This window comes from Cavia porcellus, unplaced genomic scaffold (assembly GCF_034190915.1).
Source record: "Cavia porcellus strain 051 isolate PalLab524CR breed Dunkin Hartley unplaced genomic scaffold, mCavPor4.1 scaffold_16, whole genome shotgun sequence".
Taxonomy (NCBI): Eukaryota; Metazoa; Chordata; class Mammalia; order Rodentia; family Caviidae; genus Cavia; species Cavia porcellus.
The window spans coordinates 71,212,684-71,232,072 of record NW_026947499.1 but is presented as its reverse complement, the minus strand read 5'-3'; the positions used below and the strand labels follow the sequence as shown (position 1 = coordinate 71,232,072).

Here is a 19,389-nt window from a genome sequence, read left to right as displayed (position 1 = left end):
CCCCAGGAAGGAAAAGAGGTTTCCCAGTGGGGAGTCTATCTCATCTTAAGGATTTCAAACCTGAAACAGATTTGATAAGTCTAATGCTCTCAAATTTTCATAAAGTCACACGCTTTGTATCATTCTGCTTCATTATTCTCTACCTTCCAGTCTAAGCTTTCTCAAGTAAATATGGTCTCAGCCTTGAAAGCATTGACATTTTGGATCCAGGGTTTCCTTGCTGTTATGGGGACGTCCTGTGCATTACGAATGATTAGAAATAAGTCTCGCTTCTCCTTAACGGATATCAGTGGCAGACTGCTTAATTTTTAAACAATGCCAAATATCACGAAGGGCACAGAATCAACTGGGGTGCCACCAAGATTTCCCAGTTTCCGACCCTCAACATTCCTTCCCACATGTCCGCAACTTCCAGCACAAATTAGGACAATAATCATTGAGTCCCACGGTCTGAAGAAAGCAAGGAAGCATCTCAGAAGAGTACAGGTGTTCGTGTACTATGAAGAGGTGTCTTTGGCTGCTGTGGAATGTGTTTCTTGGGCTGCTGGGATAAAGTGCCTACATTTCTGCTTAGATCACACATTCATAATTGCTGCTAGGTGAATTTCAGACTCTGTAACTGTGTATCAATGTATATTAATATCTTGGCTGTGTATAATCCTCCTAGTTTACCCAAAGTATTTTTCTTTGTTTGGCCTTTATGTGAATTATATTTTATGTGTAATATAATTCTGCTATTGACCACTATATCATCTCATCTAAAATTTCATGTATTTCTGGAATATGTGGAGGCTTGATCAGGCTAGGAGTGACCACGCCAACATTAAGGGTGTCTTTTTTAATCAGGTAAAGGAGTCTATGCTCTTTCTTCAGGAAGTCCCCTTATAAATACTTTACATACACCAGAGTAAGGTGATTGGACCTGCTCACATCTCTGCAGTGGTCAGTGCTGTGCGAAGAAGCAGAGCTTTATCTCCAGAAGCTTATATTTCAGATTTTTCCCTGACTAGCCTGATAGTCAATAAAACATGTGAAAAATATGTCAGGAGAAAGGATATATGAATAACAGGGCTCCCATGGTGGATATGGGTAACATGAGGGCAAGTCGGGGATAGATGAGGTCAGACTGCAGGTGCAGGACAGGCCTATCTGAGAAAGAAACAGGGGGGAGAAATACCTAAAGAGAACCCGGTCTACAAATCATAAACCTGAGGAAGAAAACGTAAGATGAAGGACTGAGAGCAGCAGAGTGACTGGGTTCTTCCATGAAGGTCAGGGAAGCCACTGTTAGTGTTTTGAAGAAAATGAGAAGGCTTATGACAGATGATCTTTTGCTTTTAGTTAAAAGCTGTCATTAGCCTGGTTTTTGCAAAGTTTGACTATGTGAACCTTAGCATTCCTTTGTTCATGTGGTTGGGAGAGCAACATTGGTAGACAGAAACATTTTTTAAAAAAGGATTCTGTTTAAATGATTTATTGTTACAAATAATACACAAATCCTTTTAACAATATCCAATAAAACTTGTATTCATATGGAGCCTAATTTGAGTTTTATTTTTCTGAATGTGTCTTTATATAAGTTGCTACTCTTATTAAAGAGAATTGTTGGAAAGGAAAAAAAAAGATTTAACTAGAAGATGGAAGTAAAAGACAGACACAAAGCAGATGGTGAAGCTGAAGTAGAATAATTTTAATTTTTTCTTGGTTCTCTTTTGAAGCTTTATAGGAGAATTAGAAAAATGAGAGAAAAAAGCAAGCCAAATCCTTATATCTGTATCCCTGGGCAAGTTATATATATAAAAAAAAGACAATCAAAGGAGCTTTGTATATACCTCTAAAGGCATTTCCTTTTGATGGATAAAAAACAGCAGTCAACAATCCTAAGTCTTCATATTAGGAAGCTATAAAATAAATGTGTAGATTGAAACCAGAAGCTATGGCTCTACATAACTGTATTATCTACTGAAATGGAAAGAAAATGTTATCAAATCACTGAAGCTCTATGGAAAAAATATCCTGATTCATTATATAAGGCAGAATCACAGCGCCAATATTTCTATTTATAATGAGTCATTTTAATATGCATTCCATTATACCTTTTATAAAAAGGAAAACATTTTTATAGGTATTTTTCTATGAGCTCTTCATTTCTTCAGTAGCTTATTCTTAGGTAGTAGCTTTTAGAAACACAGTACTCGTAATTCAGAAGCAGTAATTGTTTATCATTGAATCCATTTTTATTAATAATGTTATGAATGCAACTGACATTGAAAAGTGCTTGATTAGATATTCCTCATCACAATTTCAATGAGAAACTGCAGCATTCTTATGCCAGTTTAATTATAAAGAAAATGAACTGAAAATAGAGAAATTTAACTCATAATGAAGAGTATGGTTTAGAATTAATGTTTTTCGTCTACCATCCCCCTCCAATATTTTCTAGCCTATTGTGCTTAATGTCAGATAACTAATCACAATTCCATCAGAGAGTAAGTTTCATTCTTTCTGGAACTTTATTTCAATGCATAATCAAAGGTGGTCTGATTATAATATAATTTTAGTCTCATCCCATTAATAGGAGTAAACCTCTGTCAGACTACTGGTTTATTTACTTCTAGAATTATGATGGCTGCACGACACAAATATCATATGGGCCCCAGCTACAATCAAACCTCTGATTAACTCGGATTCCCACATTATCTCAGAACTCTGAATTAAGCATTCATTTTTCCTCATGATCTTCTCTGGATCTTTGTTTTTGTGCACCTGACATTGTATGTGTGTGTATATATATATATATATATATATATATATATATATATGCATGTATGAAATATTGCACTGTTAAATATTATAAAGTCCTGAAGGATTCTGGCATAGGGTGGATGACGGTGGACTGGTGTTATCTTTTGCCCTCACTGGCTGCTTTTCCCTCCCTTTTGCTCCCTTCTTGCTGGAGAAAGCTGGCATCACAAAATATGGTCGTTCCTATTTCTAGTAGCACTGCTGGAAGTGAATTCTCGAAAGGTAGCCATGCTATGCCTTGTCGACCTTTCTATAACCCCAGAAAACACATAAAATTTACTTTGTTTTGTTGTAAGTAAATAAATAGTTGTGTATCTCTCAAAGTTAATTATAATGGTTATAATATAGGCATTTTTTAACTTAAAAACTGTTTCCCCAAAGTGATGTATGTTCTCTCTTACTGGGTGCATGAGATTTTAACTATTCTTGCTGATTATTTTGATTGCAAAAGGGAAGACTAGGAGTGAGAAAAGTAGAGAATTACAGTGAATGCAAGGGTCTAAGCCAAAGGGCCCTGCTTCGAGATACGTGAGCAGTGTCTTAGCTCAGCCCAAGCTGAGCCCTTCCTTCCATTCATTCCCGCAAAGAGGCAGCCTAATGAAAAGCCTGGATGAGGAATTCAGTGCTTGTGAACAGGACTAGTAAGGGGGTTCTAGGAGCCATAGCTGAGTCCTTGATTGTAACTCCTTCCAGGAAAATACAGTGTACTGCATGTGCACCAGGTCTGGTGCAGTCGAATTCCTCCATAACCCCTTTACACAGAGGGCTGCAATTGCCGTTAGTTCGCCAGGCAGGAAGGGGCGCGATAGGAATTCTGACTCTAGCGATTCTTCTCATTTCTTTTTGTGCTTTCATCAATATTTCTCTCTATGTTTTTCAATTCACATTCTAATAAAGAATTACAGGTACATTTAAAAGTATCTTAAAAATTGAATTTGTTATATAAAATTGATCATATTTTGTTTTTATCATAATTTTCTGATTTTATATTTTTCTTTTTTCTTTTAAAGAGAATAAAACCAAACAAAATAAAAACAGAATAGAGCCAATCAAAACAAAAAATGAAAGTGATATATGTGTTCAAAACAAGGTAATAGAAAATCAAAAATGGCTACCATAATATATTTTATTTTCAAAATAGCTGCCCATACCACCAGACATAATAAAATCAAACAAGCAAACAAACAAACAAAAAAAAAAAAAACAGATTAGAACCAAATAAAATGAAATAGTGAAAATGATATGGGACTTCAACACAGCATAATAGGAAATTAGCAATGGCTACAATGACTCTTGTTATCTTCAAATAGCTGACCAGACCATCAGACATAGGTATGTAAAATCAACAGAATAATACAAGAAGTTGCTTCTTTAATTCAGTGTTACTTTTTCAGAAGTTTCCATTGTGTGACTTCGAATTTCTACTATGTCTGTGTCCACTGAACTTGCTCTGTGTGGACTGGAGATCTGAGATGGTGTTTTGCCCCTTTGTCTCGACCTTTTCCTGTGTTCCTTGGAATCATCCCACGGCTGCATCCTGAGTGCGTCTGCACTGGCTGCCATTCCCCCCATGCTGTGGTTTGCTTTGGGCTCCTGGCTGCTCTGATCTCTGGATGCGGTTTACCAATGCTCCTCTTACGGAGGCAGAGTCTTAGGGCACGGCTTCTTCTCCAGGCCAGTGTTGGGCTCCTGGATCTCTCCTGGTGGCTGGCATGGGGCCTCAGGGTGTGACTTCTTCCTGTTAACTCCATTTGTTCACAGGATTGGTTCAGCTTTGTTGTTCCTTTGATGATTTTCTGTCTAGTTGGTCTGTCTTTCTGTGATAATGCGGTATTGTGGTCTCTTACTACAATTGCTCATTTGATTTTCCACATCTACTAATAATTATCTCATATATCTGGTTGCTCCTCTATGAGATATATATATATATATATATATATATATATATATATATATATATATATATAATTGTTATGGCAGTTGTGCTGTCTTTAACTTTTTTATTGACCCCAATCAATCTTGTGCTTTCTTCTATGCTTTGTCTTATAGTTGTTAGATTGATATCTCATGGTTTCTACTATTTTTGAAGTATCTTTATTGTTGTGATCACTAGCTTCAATTAAGTCTTCAAGATCTGAAATTCTACCACTCAGTCTGTTGCACACGCTTTCCATGTATGTTTTGATTTCCTGCATCTCTTTTTTGATCTGTTTCATGGATTCCATTTCTCTCTGATGTTGAGCATTTTTTGTTTCCATCTTTTTCTAAGATCATCTATACTTTACCTGTGTCTTCTCTAATATCTTTGATTTTAAGCATCATTTGTTTTTGTATCTGAGTGATCACTTTTTTTTCCTTCTTGTCATCATTTTAGAAAGTTCCAGTGTTTGACTTCCTATGTCATCCAAGTCATTGAGTTACAAGCCTGTCCTGGGTGGGCTGGGGATCTGGGGATGCACCCCACCTCTGCATCTTGCCATTTTCCACCTTGTCTTTTTTCCTTTTATTTTGCCACCTGAGTTGATGCCCATCAACCTCCAAGGGTATATAACTGTACCACTAGCACTGAGGCCTCTCTCAAGGAAGAAAGGAGATGTCCATTCCTCAGGGTTGTCATCTAGATGCAGTGGGTTCTTGGTAACACTCCAAGAACATACCTTCTTCTGGGGTTCACAGTCCTGTGATAATGTCCATGTTATGCCCAGAGATGTGCAGGGTGTAGAGCTGATCTAGGCCTCTGGATGTGGGGGCTGAGACTGGTCTTCCATCGTTGGAAATCTCCAAAGTCCAACTGCTGTCTTCTCGCTGCTGCTTCAGAACGTCCACATTTCTGTCTTCACTGATTATTTCACCCTCGAAAGGTGCATGTGCATCTGCACACTTGGCTATTATCTGGGTTTTGAGGTTTGCATTGGTCTTATATGCTTTCAGCCAGCCCTGCTGTCCCTGGGGTCAATGGAGGAGGCCAGAGCACAAACTCACTCTCTTCCAGCCAGCCCCACCATCAGGGATGTGATTTTAAATTTTAAAATCTATTTTGCATAAAATTCGTATGGCATAAGCACATTTTTTTAGTATTTGTGATGGAATCTGGGACTTGTGCATGTCAATCAGATATTCTACCACTGAGGTATGTGTCCTCATTTGCTTTTTTTGCTTACGTATGTTGCCCAGGTAGGCCTCAAATTTACCATCCTCCTGCCTCGGTGTTTCATGCAAAACAAATATTTGCTGAACATTTCCCTGATAGCAATATTTCTATCAGATTAGTTTGCTAAAAATGTTGCATCTTAGGTTAATTAATTGAAAAATAAAAGAGACCTAAATTAGATTTAATTTAATGTAACTTTAATTTGGTAATTATTGATTTTTATCATTTGATGAGCAGACATTTAGTACTTGAAGTCCACGTACTGTATTGCAAGACAGTGAAAAACATCTTTTCTGTTTTTTCTATTTCCTAAGAGGTTCATAATATTCTTAATCTCAAGTTAATTACTGAGTGATAAAGTAGGGGTAAAGATTAATCTTTTTCATGACATTGGACAGGAACAAGTTCTTTCCCTCATTAAATTCATTTATGATTTTTATTAGGACTCTACAGTTCATTTTCTTGCAGTTATATTCCTGAACTACATGTCTCAAAATTCTTATTTGCTGGTCTATCTTTACTGCAATACCATTTTCTTGTTCATTTAGTTTTAAAATAACACTTGTGTTCGCATAGGGATAAAATGACAGCTTTTTTTCAGTATTCATCCCTTTCTCAAGTTAATGTCATTTGCAGGTCCATATAAACTTCTTACACTATTTTCCAGTATCTATAAAAATCTGAGGAAGACAATTAAGAAGAAAGGACCTTGTAAGTGTAGCATGTGTTTCCATCCACGGGTGAGTTATAGCTGTACTTATTCATGACATCCTTCTATTAGTTACTTTTCCTTTGTTGCTGAGACAAAATACCTGATACCAAAATTAAGGAGGGAAAGGTTTACTTAGATCCCAGTCTGTGGGGGTTCAAGTCCATAATCAGCGGGCTCTCAGGCAGGGTAGTGTGGCTGACGAGCAATTGTTCAAGGTGGCTGAAGACAGCCATAAAAAGAAGAGCAAAAACAGGGGGACAGCACGCCTCTTTTCCTCCCTGGTATTTTAGGTAGCTACGCACCCTCTGGTGAACGTGGCATTCACACCATTTCTGTGTTCCCCTCCAGATGTTTACAAAGTGAGGACCATGACCCTGCAGAGTCACTTAAACTTTTAAACTTTTCAAGGTGGCACAATGAACAATATCCTAATGCAGTACCCCGGGATGTAGAACTACTGAGTTACTTGGTTAAGTTTCTGGAATTTTCAAGTTGACACAGTATATCAACCATTACAATATCTAATTTTATTTTGTATTTTTTATAGTTTTCAGGAAGATTTGGCTCTATTCTGTTCAGTTCATTTTTATTTATTTTTTAAAGATTTTCAGTACAGATATACATAATGACCACATTCATCACAAGGGATTTGAGTCTGTACACAATGGATCTTTGTCCTTTTGTTTTCTGATTGCCTTCCCCTTTCATCATTCTCTTTCTCATCCTTGTTTACAAAGCTATGTTTCCATTTTATTCTTGTTCTATTATTTTTTTTTCCTTCCACTTTCTACCCTCCAGTTCCTCTTTGTTTTTTATCATCACTTCCTATTTCACAGCATATATTATACATTTCACTGTTACTTATACTTATGGCTTCTCATGACAGAGATATAATGCAATACTTTCATGTGTGTCCAATTGGTTTCATTTAAGAGTGTGTTCTCAAGGGCCATCTATTTAGTAATAAATGTCTCCAGTGTATTCGTGTTTATGGCTGAGTAATAGTCCATTGTATAAAAACATCACATCATTTTTTCCATGCATTAGTTGACAGGCATTTGGGTTGTTTCCTAGATTTACCAACTGTGCTGTTATAAACATAGGTGCACATATATCACTGTTTATATTTTTGATGATATCAGAATCATAATTTCACTTAAATGCAATTGTTATTAATTTCATTTTAAAAATTTGTTTCTGGTGTATTGTAAAAATGTGCTAACTTCTATATGGATTCTATATGCAATGAGATTTGCCAGATTTACTTGTACTTTTAATTTTATATATTTCTAATGGATATTCATGACATATGTATGTCAAAACTGTATTACAGTTATTTCTTTTTCCATATTTTTACTTTGTATATTTTCCTTCCGCATTATACTGGTGGGAATTTTTATTAAAATGTTGTTATGGTTGATATAAAATGTACTGCAAATTTGTGTGTGGACAGTGCATTGTACCATGGTGGTGCTACTCTCCTCTGTGGTGATTCCACAGATGAGTTCACAGCTCCCACGTTGCTTGGAGGTGGTGACTCAGGAGGACAGATGTCGCTCCCTGGCTCTTCAATTCTTTCTCTGCTCCCTGTGTGGCACGGGTTGACCAGCTTCCTCTGCTCAGACCTTTTCCCCTGCTATTGCTGCCTTGGAAGCAGCCATCTGTGAACTAAATCCTAAAACTGTGGCAAAGCAAACTTTCCTCTTTTAACTTGTGAGCACTGAGTATGTTGCCTCAGTGATTAGGAAAGTGATGCGGCCATATATGTAGTATAAATCTGTTTATGATCTATTCCCAAATTTTGCTTTTTTTATTTTAGAATACTTAAAATACTAAAGGAAAGTCTTTATTCACAAATCTACATTTCTAAAAATTTAGTGTTAGAAATATGTTAGAATTCTAACTTTTTGTAATTTCTCTCCCTATTCTGTCGCTCAGAGGCAGTTCTTCCAATAAACCAGGTGTGTATAATTTTCCTATCTTGTTTATATTTTTTATGTTTCATATATATGTATATATATATATAATCACAGAAAATATTTATGCTTGTATTAAAATTTAAGTAGCAGTTATTATTCTGTGCATATATTTTTTGAGTAAAGTTTTGCAATTCAGCTTTGTTAGGGTTGTTGATACAGCTCAGCAGTACAGCTCTTGTCTGGAAAGTACAAGGTCCTGATTCAGTTCTTGTTAGAAAAAAATCAGGTTGCTGGATAATGGCTGAAAGGGTAATTCATCTGTTTTAAACAACTTATAATTCCATTATACAAATACTCCATAATGAAGTCATCCATTCTACCATTCTTAAACTGTAGTTAGTTTCAAATTTGGAACAAAAATTTTTGAACATTATGCTCATTACATTCATGGTAATTCTTCCAATAAACCCACTTTCATGCACAATTTGTTGAGTTATAATATATGGTAGAATGTATATAGTACAATTCTTTGTATTCATAAAAATATTTCACAAATCATACAGTAAAACAAGTACAACTATATACCATGACAAGCAACCTAAACACAGATGCTATTTTTCATTTACTTTATGAGTTTACAACATTAGTTACTGATAAACAGAAATAGATCACCACAAGTCAATTATCTGCATGATTATTTCATATTAGAAATACACCCTGGAACACTTATGAATGTCCTCTCAACATAAATCTTTTAATGATCTCTATACTATGATTAATACCTGATACATATAAATGTGTATATGAATTTACATTGCCCTCATTTAAACTAATAAAAGCATTTGGAATACATACTCACTGAAGCTATTGTACTTGCAGTGGTAAATTTCTTTGCAGTATATTAAATGACTTACTATGTATCTTCCAATTACTTTGAAGCACCATTCAGACAGCTGATGCTGAGCAGTGTACAGCAGTCAGTTACTATCTCATAGTTCTTTCCAGCAAACTCTGCCATACAACTGTAAATACACCATTGTAAATTAGGCAAGTTACTGTTTAAATATTTCTATAATAGTCTATTAGCTGTCTTCTAATGTAAAATATTTTGTTTAAATTAAATATAACATGTATTATGACATGATAGTTTTAATCATTTCTTTTTTCTATGTTCAACAAATTTAGCTTTCAAAAGAGGTTTATATAAAAAGAATTTGAGCCAAAAACAGTTTTATTGAACCATCTTAATATTATCTCCTAAGAATAAAAAAACAAGATCAATTTTAAATTGATATTATATAGGGCCAGGAATTTAGCTCACCAGCAAAAGCACCTGCCTTGCAAGTGCATGGTCCTCAGTATGATCCCCAGTAAAAAAGAAAACTGCTATTATACAGTTTGGGAAATAATTATTTATTTTTAAAAATATTTACTATAGTAAATATTTCTTATAAATTAATAATTCCAAAACAATATAGTTTTGGAAATAAATAAAATGTGTAAAAGATGATAAATCAGATCTTAATGCTTGGTAGAAACCCTATGTATGTACCCATGATCTGTTAGTAGGAATAACGATGACACAAATGGAACATCGTGTAGACAGTTACAGTAGACACTAATGAAATGGTTACCCTTGGGGTAATTACGGTGATTTAGTTTCCTTATTTATGCCACAATGTGGTGAGTGATTGTCACCCACTATACTGTAGTTCATTAGCTGTGATCTAAAAGTTGTTACAAAATGGGCTCTGACTTCCCATATCTCTATTCCCAGTAATTTTTGAGAATTATCCCTGTACATAAAACTACACTTAATAAACTTTCTATTGTAAGTGAATGGGGCACTCAATGAAAGGATATGTCTCTGTGAATTAAGCACCAGAGATTTTAAGACTGAGAATCATACTTTCCCCAAAACTTAAGTTGTTAGCAAGCTGACTTCTTAATGACATAACTATATATTCTTTTTAATGGCATCATAAATACACAAGATAATTTTACAGAAGAAGGGATTGAAGACCATATTCCCTCAGTTTAAGACAAGCAACATCACTAAAAGGCTTTGATACATTAACTTTCTGCTCTTCACAGTTTGCAACTTGGCATCTTTACCTGATACAGATGACTCATTTTCATTTATATTAGGAATAACTACCCTCATTTTTTAAATACACACTAATGCCATCCCCAAGCTACAACTTCCGAGACATTTTATCCTCTTCAGTCTTTATAAATTCTGTGTGCCCTGGATTAAAACCATTACATTTTAAAGGAGGAACACACTCAGGAATGGTAAATTGTTTCGGTTATATGACACACGAATTTCAGTACTGTTGCCATAAATAGAGTAATACCTAGGTTCACACATGCTTCTGTTCACTGAAATAATGTGGTTCAAGAAGAGGAACATTCAGCAAAATCTCCCTTCAGTTTGTGAACTCCTCATTGGCTGATGAACACAGATGGATCCACCCTCCTCAACCAGATAAGTGATCGCAGCTTCCTCTAGTCAAGATCACACTCATAAAAAGACCTGCGTGCTCAGTGTGAAACGTGTTTGTGTGCTGTTTAGCACATGCAACATTGTGCAGTGTTTTTCAATCCACTATGTCTCTAAACCAAGCATGGAGATAAAAACAGCAACAACGAAGTGCGAAGCAGTATGAAGGTGACAAGAATGCACAGAGCAATAATGATTAGAAGGTTTTCAACAAAATAGCCATTGGTTTGAAGAAGAAAATTGTAGAAAAGCATCTTATGAAGAATAAATATGTCATCAAAAGAGCTGCTGTGGCAAAAGGGTAATGATGCTCACCAAACAGAGGACTCGCGTTTTGGAAGAGGTGGAAAAATTGCTAGTGTTTTTGAATGAGAAACAGCTGGAAGGTGACACTGGTAATGAAGACACAACCTGTGAAAAAGCTAGGACACTGCACAGTGATTTACCCCAAGAAAACCCTTTTGGAGTGCAACAGAGTATAAGTCTAAAGCCAGTAGAGGATGATTTGATAAATTCCACAAAAGAAGTGACATCTACTGTGTGACAAGACATGGTAAGACTTCCAGTTCTAAAAAGGTCACTGAAGAAGCCCACAAGAAAGAACTGATGGAGTGCATGAAGGCAGAAGGGAACTAGACCTGACAAGTGTCCAACTGTGGTTAAACAGGGCCTTCTGGAAAAAGATGCTGAACAGGATCTGTATCATGCAGGAGGAAAAGGCACCGGCAGGGTTCAAAGCCATGAAGGACAGAGTGACCCTATGGCTGTGTGGATGCAAGCTCCAGTCTGAAGATTAAGCCAGCCCTGATGCCCTGTTCCCAAACCGCTCGTACACTCAAGAAGAGAATGCAAACAAGACCAGAATGCCTGTCCTGCGGGGCCTATGTGAAAGCTGACAGCCGACTGCCTGAAAGGTGCCTTCCTCTGATGAACAAAGTGGCAGTGCACCCTCAGCTTTAGGAGGCTGAAGTGACTTCACAAAGGTCAAGGTCCTCCCCCTACATGACGCCCTCTTTAGAGCCACAGACCAGCAAGTGACCAGCAACTTCAAGAAGCTGCACATAAAAAGCTCTTTATCAGATGTTTTAATGTCACTGAAAAGATGTCCTGGACCATTAAAGAGTTTGGGAAGAGACGTTTCAGTATTCTCCAGTGCATCAACCTCATTGCCAAAGCCTGGGAAGATGTCACCTTTCAGACTTCAAACACCCTGGAGGAAGCTAAGACCAGAATGTGTTGCTGACCATGACTCTGAAGGTTCTGCCACCAGGGAGTGGAGGAGGTTGTGTCCATGGGCAAGAGTGTGGGTCTGCACATTGATGGTGCAGACACGGAGGAGCTTGCTGAGGACCGTAAGGATAAGCAGGTGATGGGAGAACTTGCTGAACTCCAGGATGAGCAGCAGAAGGTGCTGGCTGAGGAACAGGCCCTGGGGAAGAGGGAGACAGCAGTGTAATGAAATACATTGCGGAAAATGGGGCGAGTTCCGGGTTTCTTTGAGATGTATCATCCCAACATAACTGTAAGGAACAAATTGGAAAAATTTAGACTGACTAATGACACATAAAGACATGAATGGTACACATTCTATTGTTTACTCCTCAACAATAAGATCAGGACTGTGAATTAAAAGAGGAATCAACAGTCAGAATATGAAATCCTAGGGTGTGGTTTAACTTATTTTTATTTTTTAATTTTAAATACAATGTATCCCACTGTCTGTCCTATCTGTTTCTGGGCCCCATTTCATAACCTATTTTTCATGTATTCAGCTATTCCACCATCTATTTAGGTTTCAACTATTGGAATTTACGTATCTGCATGTAAACAAACGCACATTTCAATCTTGATTTTTCCACAGTATCTTATTTTATTTTCTCCTTCACATCCCTCCTTTCTGGGATTATGCTGCATTTGATATTTAGTAAGAATATTTTCTCTGGATGTGGCACCAGGATGACAGACTTTCTGATCCTTTTGCATACACATAAATATTCACTGGCCATCTAAGGTTTATTAGTGAGGTTTAAAATATAAAGAAAACAATACTTTTCATAGTACCCTGCAGATGCTTTCCGCTGTTTCCAAGGCTGTAAAAGTGTGTCGTCTCCTACCACAACTGCAATAAACAATGTGATGCCTTTCTTCTTTTCCTTCTAATTACTCTTCCTTTGGAGAGAGATTGTCTTTGTTGTCTTGAAGCTTGATATATTAATTTTTGTTTGCCTTCATGATGAATCTAGTTTGAAGTGAGTGCTTCTTTAATATGCAAACCTGGTTCTTTCCCTAGCTAAAGGAAATATTCTACTAGATGAATTGTCACTTCTTCATGTGATCTTTTCCCACAAGAGTTCATATTCATATGTTGAATCTCTCTGATGTATTCTCTATGATATTCAACTTACTATAATTCACTCATTCATGAAATAATTTTTAAAATTCTTAACCTTGCAGTATAATTAAAGTAGATTTTTGTTCTTTTGTTTGTTTGCTTCTGTTGTTTGGTTTGAGACAGGGTCTTGCTGCTTAGTTCAACTGGCCTTAGCCAAGGCTGGCCTCAAGCTCAAACTCATGCGCTCTCCCTGCCTCAGCCCTAGAAATGCTAGATTGTAGTTGTGCACCTCCATGCCTGACCTGCAGGTAGCTGCTTTCATGGCATGGTGTATCTGCCCTCCATCTTTATCTGCATCTTCCTTCTCTCAGCAATTTAGATGCTTTGGTCCTTAAATTCAGAATGTGACTGTTCTTTCCAGATAAAGCAAATAAAAAGACTTAAGTGGGGCTGACTTTGACTATTCTTTTTTTCATAGGCAAAATATTACACTGATAAAGTGTCCTTCTCTTCTGGGTATTCATCTGGTGCTCACTGTGCTAATTTAACAATCCCTATCTAGCACAAAATCTGGATTCACTGCTTCCACTGGGATGAACAAAGTCTACTATCAAACCCACAGAGGCTGCTCAAACTATTCGACAGCCAGCTTGGTCAAGGGGCTCATTTCCTAGAATATTCAATTTATGGTTAGATTAGTTAAAGCACAGTTAAAATTTTTCGTAAAGTAATTCTAAATAGGTAATAAATCAAGAAGCAAAGTGATGTAAAATACTGAAGTTATTCTTTTTACTGCTAAAATGGAGACAATGACAATATAGAGAAAATCTAAGAAGATCCATATAGAGGGTGAAAAAAACCTAATAGAAATAACACTTTAAATGCAAGTATTTAAATGTTAGCTTTTCAAAATATTAGGGATAATTCATAGATGCCATAAAATTTAAAATGCAGTATTCTATTAATAACATTAATGGAAATTATTTATATACTAAAATAATGAATGAATATCTCCATAAATAAAAAGTATATATGTTAATTACATCTGTGAAGAACTAGTTTGAGAGGCAGGGTGTTACCAGTGTCTCTCTTGGTGGGAGTGTGTGCTCACTTCCTGTTTTCCAGCTAATGAAACAGTTTTCTGAAATAATAGGAGTCTAACAAATGGAAAAAAGATTGTTGCAAACTAATTCTATAGAGTTTTCTTTGCCTCAGTTATCTTGGAGTGTTATCATTCCTTGTTAAAAACTAAGAGGAGGTTTCTGGTACATTTTCTTTTATTCGGTGGCTGAACTTTTCTGTGACAAGTGACTTGCAATTTTTGGCTCAAATAAAGCTTCGCAGTTCCCTTTGTCTGTTTTGTTTAATGGCAGGTAAGTGGAGATTCTGAGGCAGAGCTACTTGTATCAATTTCAGTCCTGTCATGTAGCTATTGTAGTTCTTGTGAGAAAGCATGTGAAGCAAATAAAAACTTATTCTTACAATAGAAATTTCAGGGTACCACTACAAGCTGACCTTCGGCCACGTTTACGAGCATAGAGAAAGGTCTAAACTCAAAAGCTTACTTATTTTATCAATTTATCTTCTTGGCAAAACCCGAGAAACTACGTCACTCTCTTGATCTTAATAAACAAATGATTCATATTTTATCCTTCCTTAAACTTCATGATAAACTTATTCAACAAAAAATTCCATAGTTGATGATTTGATTAGTCTAATAAATTTGACCCTAGAAGATAAATACTATTGAAGTTCTTCAAAGAATAAATTATTTGTCTTAATATAAGTAATCTTATTGGGGAGGACAGAAATTTTAAGTATATAAAAAATGTAATGACAGTGACAGGTTCTCAGAAACAAATAGGTAAAATAAAGCCAGTAATAATGAATAAAAATGTAACTGAAACGAGTTACTTTAGGAATGCTTGTTGAGGTTGGCAGGAAAGATAAGGTTAAAGAGACACAGTTCAGGGAAATTCATGAATGAAGTGCCCACCGAATGAATGTCGCTTCTGGGAAAACGTACTGCAGACGGTAGCCCCAGATACAGAGACCTGAGGAGGGAGACTCCTGGGGACTAAAGGATACTCTGAAGAGCAAAGAGGTCAGAGCCGCGTGTATAAGATGTTGGAGGAGCGATGAGGAAGAGAGTGAAGTGAGTATCTGGAAGGCATTTTGCATCCTTTGTATTTGTTTAAATGTCATGGGAACCTGAGTGGCGTGGGAAGGGGACAGTGTGATCTTAAAATAAATACAGATTTTGTGGAAAACACACATTAACAAGCCGTTTCAAATTTGCTTTAGTTGCAGTTTTAATTCTGTAAGATGATAGCAGTTCTGCCTTCCAGGTTTTCAGGATAAAAGGTACAGAACCATTGTACTCATTCTTTTTCATTCTTACTCAGTGCAATCTAAAAGAATATCTTACTGATTTTATTACGGTCACCTCTTGCATGCCCTCCTTGCGGTGCATTAGAGCCTCTATCATCTACTCTGCGGATCACTGTCATAATTTCCTAACAGTTCTCCTCGTACCTACTTGTGCCTATGATTTCTTTTGTAAACAACAGGAAAACTGTTTTCGTTTTCCTTTTATCTTTATTTAGTCTACCATGCCTTGCTTTCTCCAGGCCAGGAATTCGGCTTTTGAGACTCTCTTTGCCAGGAGCATATTTTCCCTACACAGCTGCATCATCTCCTGCTTCATCTCAATCTCTGTCAAAGTGTTAGCTTTCTCAGTGGTGAAAGGTCAAAGCGAGGCTAAATGGATGGCGATTGACTGTTCCAGATTAGAAGACATGAGGCTGCATCAACAGTGTTGCAGGTTGTGATATATAACTGTGAGAGATGAACCCAAGTCAGGAAGAGGGCTAACTTTATACAACATTTGTCAAAGGTCAAGTAACCAAGGTAGATGGATTTCCAAGATAGGAGTCAGTCATCGAGAAAATGAGCACAGTGGGGATAATAAGCAAAAATGTCACCAAGTGAATTCCCCAAATCTTTAGTTTTGGTGAAAAGGAACCAAGATGGGAAAAGACATTTGAAAAGGAGAAGGGGAAGGGAGGGAGAAAGTCGTGTGCTACCTCACCTGACTAAAGTTTTTGGGAGGTGAAAGAAAACAGAACAAGTCTTTTGCACATATACGCTCCTCTCGTGGGGTACACGGGTGGAGGAAGGATTAACACTGACCATCTAAGAGGCCTATGAGAAAGACTGACCTTTGGTTCCAGTTAAAAAAGGAAAGGAAGGTGGAAAAACATATTGTAGATACTGGAAAATGTGCTGCTGACCACATGAGCTTTAGAGGGCACAGTGGAAGAGTTTTGCGTGTTCAGAAATACTGGAGATTCTGTAGAGCACTGGGAGTCCTTAAGATTCCTATAAACAACAATGCCCTCAGAGACTTGGAGACCACAGAGTGTTAACACAGACTGAACTAACAACTCTTAAGGATTATGCATTCTTTGTAAAAGAAATTTATACATGTAGGGTTAATGGAATAAAGTCATATGATGAAATTGTATCTTCTCAAAATGAGCTCCTTAGATTATTAAAAAATTATTTCTTTCATCTGTAATAGTCTCTGAAAATACCAAATTATATTAATCGTAGTACATGTTACTCTTATCAAGAAATGTCAAAGAGTTCCTATGCATTTTAACTACATTATAGCTTAAAATTGAAATATTAAGTTAAGCTTCTGTGTAAACTTCAGCAAACACTTTCCTTTTAGGATTTGCTCACAAGATAAAGTTAGCCTTATATATGTGACTTAATGACATCTTGCAAAGGAAAATATAGCAGAACATTTCTTAAAAAATTGACTCTAAAATATTGAGGTTTCTTCTTAGTTAAGAATTATTGAATGACCAACTAAAATATTAATTAACAAATTTCTGATCCAAATATGTAATCACAACTTTAAAAAGTATTTTTTAAAATGCATGTGAAATTTATAGTTTTATTTTGAATAGATACACTGACCGAGGACTTTGTGAATTCAGAGTTCTATTGCAAGTCACAGTGAATTCATAATCAGTTTTACTTGTGACATGAACTGAAAATCTCAACTTTACCTGTGTTTGATAGGTGAGACTTATCACAAATTTAGTGAAATGGTGACAATGGCTTGTGAAGAGAAAAAAAAATGTATGTTAATGCACTGAACTGACACACATTGTAGCTCAGTGAATAAGCAATAGATAAAAACAAGATGAGAAAATAAAATGGAACCTTACTATCTCATGAAATATCTTTTAATTTGAGTGGGGAAAAATAAAAGGCTTATAAATCAACACTCAAAATTTTCTGATTTTTTAAAGCCATGGATATATTTTTGGAATGTCCAATTTTATTTTTTTTTACAAAAAATGATTATCAATACATTTTGAGTTAAATAATTACTGTCTGAGGAAAACTAGAGCATATTTCATTAAAACTTTTTGACTCACATTTGTTAACTCTATATATTTGGAAGGTGATTGTGCTGATATATGCATGATAGAACCTTTATTGCATTCAATAATCGTTACATTAAGCAAATTGTAAGTGTGTTTCTATTGTGCAAAATAGTTCATAATAGCCTGCAAACCAGGTGTGTAACCATCAGGCACGAATGCATCTCTCTTTAGTGAACATGCAGGACCCTCCTTAGGCCCCACACTTCAGGATCTGAGTACTCTGTAGATGGCCCATAGTTCCTCACTATGGCATTCAGACCATTATTTTATCTTCCTTCCGGGACATTCCAATTATCTGAGGATGAGGCCATCAAATCACGATACTCTGTACATTTCGTGATCCTCAGGTGACTCCAGACTTGCTTACTCCTCCCGTCGTTTTATTAAGCCACAACAGGCAAATAGAATTACACAAATGTAAGACGTGCGACATGACAATGTTTTAATAAACAGTATACAAAGACCCAGTCACCACGGTACATTGTGTGTGGGGGAAGGGCGGACCTACTTAGGACCTACCGTCTGAGAAAACTTCAAGAATACTACACCGCATTATTCACTATAGTCGGCATGCTGTACATCCTTTCCCTAGAGTTGATCCATCATTTACCTGATGACGAAAAGCCTGCAGTTTTTGATCAACATACACACACTTCCCTTCATCCCCAGCCCCTGGGAAATACTATTGTACTTTCTGAATACTATGTCCCAAGATCCCACATGTAAGGTGGTATTGATTTAGTTTACTTGGAATAATGCCCTCAAGTTTAAATAATGTAATCACTAACATCAGAATATAGTTTTATTTTTTGGAATATGCACTCTATTTATAGATAGAATATTTTACAGTTTTTTTATAACAGTAGTTGAATTATGGAAACAATTGAAGTGTCTCAATTACTACAGTATCTGGAGAATTTACACAGGACACTATCTTCTCAGAGGAAAACACTATGTCATATTTAAAGAGTTAAATCTAAACTGGGTACAGTGTCATGTGCTGAATTCTGGTTGGCTAATGCAGAAGGATTGTAAAATTCTAGGCTGATCTGGGCAGTTTAGGGAGACCCTTCAACAGATGGTAGATAGATAGATAGATAGATAGATAGATAGATAGATAGATAGAGGCTTCAATGTAGTTCATTATGAAACTCATGGCTTCAATTTCTTGAAAAAGAAACTGTAATTTACTCTCAGGTGTGCTTTATGTATTAACAGCATACATAATTATAATTACATTCTCTCCAAAACCACAGCTTCTGTAATCTTACTTTCAAGAGTCTCATGTTTCACCCTCAGCTTTGTTTCTCTGTCCAGTTTCCCACTCTTAGTTCTTTTTCTGTTAACAATTCTTTGACCCAGTAATGCACAGGCCTTACCAGTTATCCAGCATCTCTGTCTCCAGTGTACCCGCCCTTCCATAAGTACCTACACTGAATTACATGACCTATGGCTACAGGTATTCTTTGGTCGATATTCTTAAATCTCTTGTTTCTTCATCTCC

At 36.4% G+C, this 19,389-nt stretch overlaps 1 protein-coding gene across 1 annotated transcript in view; it reads right to left on the bottom strand.

Annotated features, from left to right (window-relative positions):
- Nucleotides 1-5,475: 5,475 nt before the first annotated feature.
- The window catches only part of Eys (eyes shut homolog), a 109,874-nt gene continuing 95,960 nt past the window's right edge, over nt 5,476-19,389 (bottom strand). The window contains 2 exon segments of the mRNA XM_023560701.2: nt 5,476-5,751; nt 12,298-12,519. Of these exon segments, the coding sequence (XP_023416469.1) occupies nt 5,476-5,751; nt 12,298-12,519 (498 nt within the window).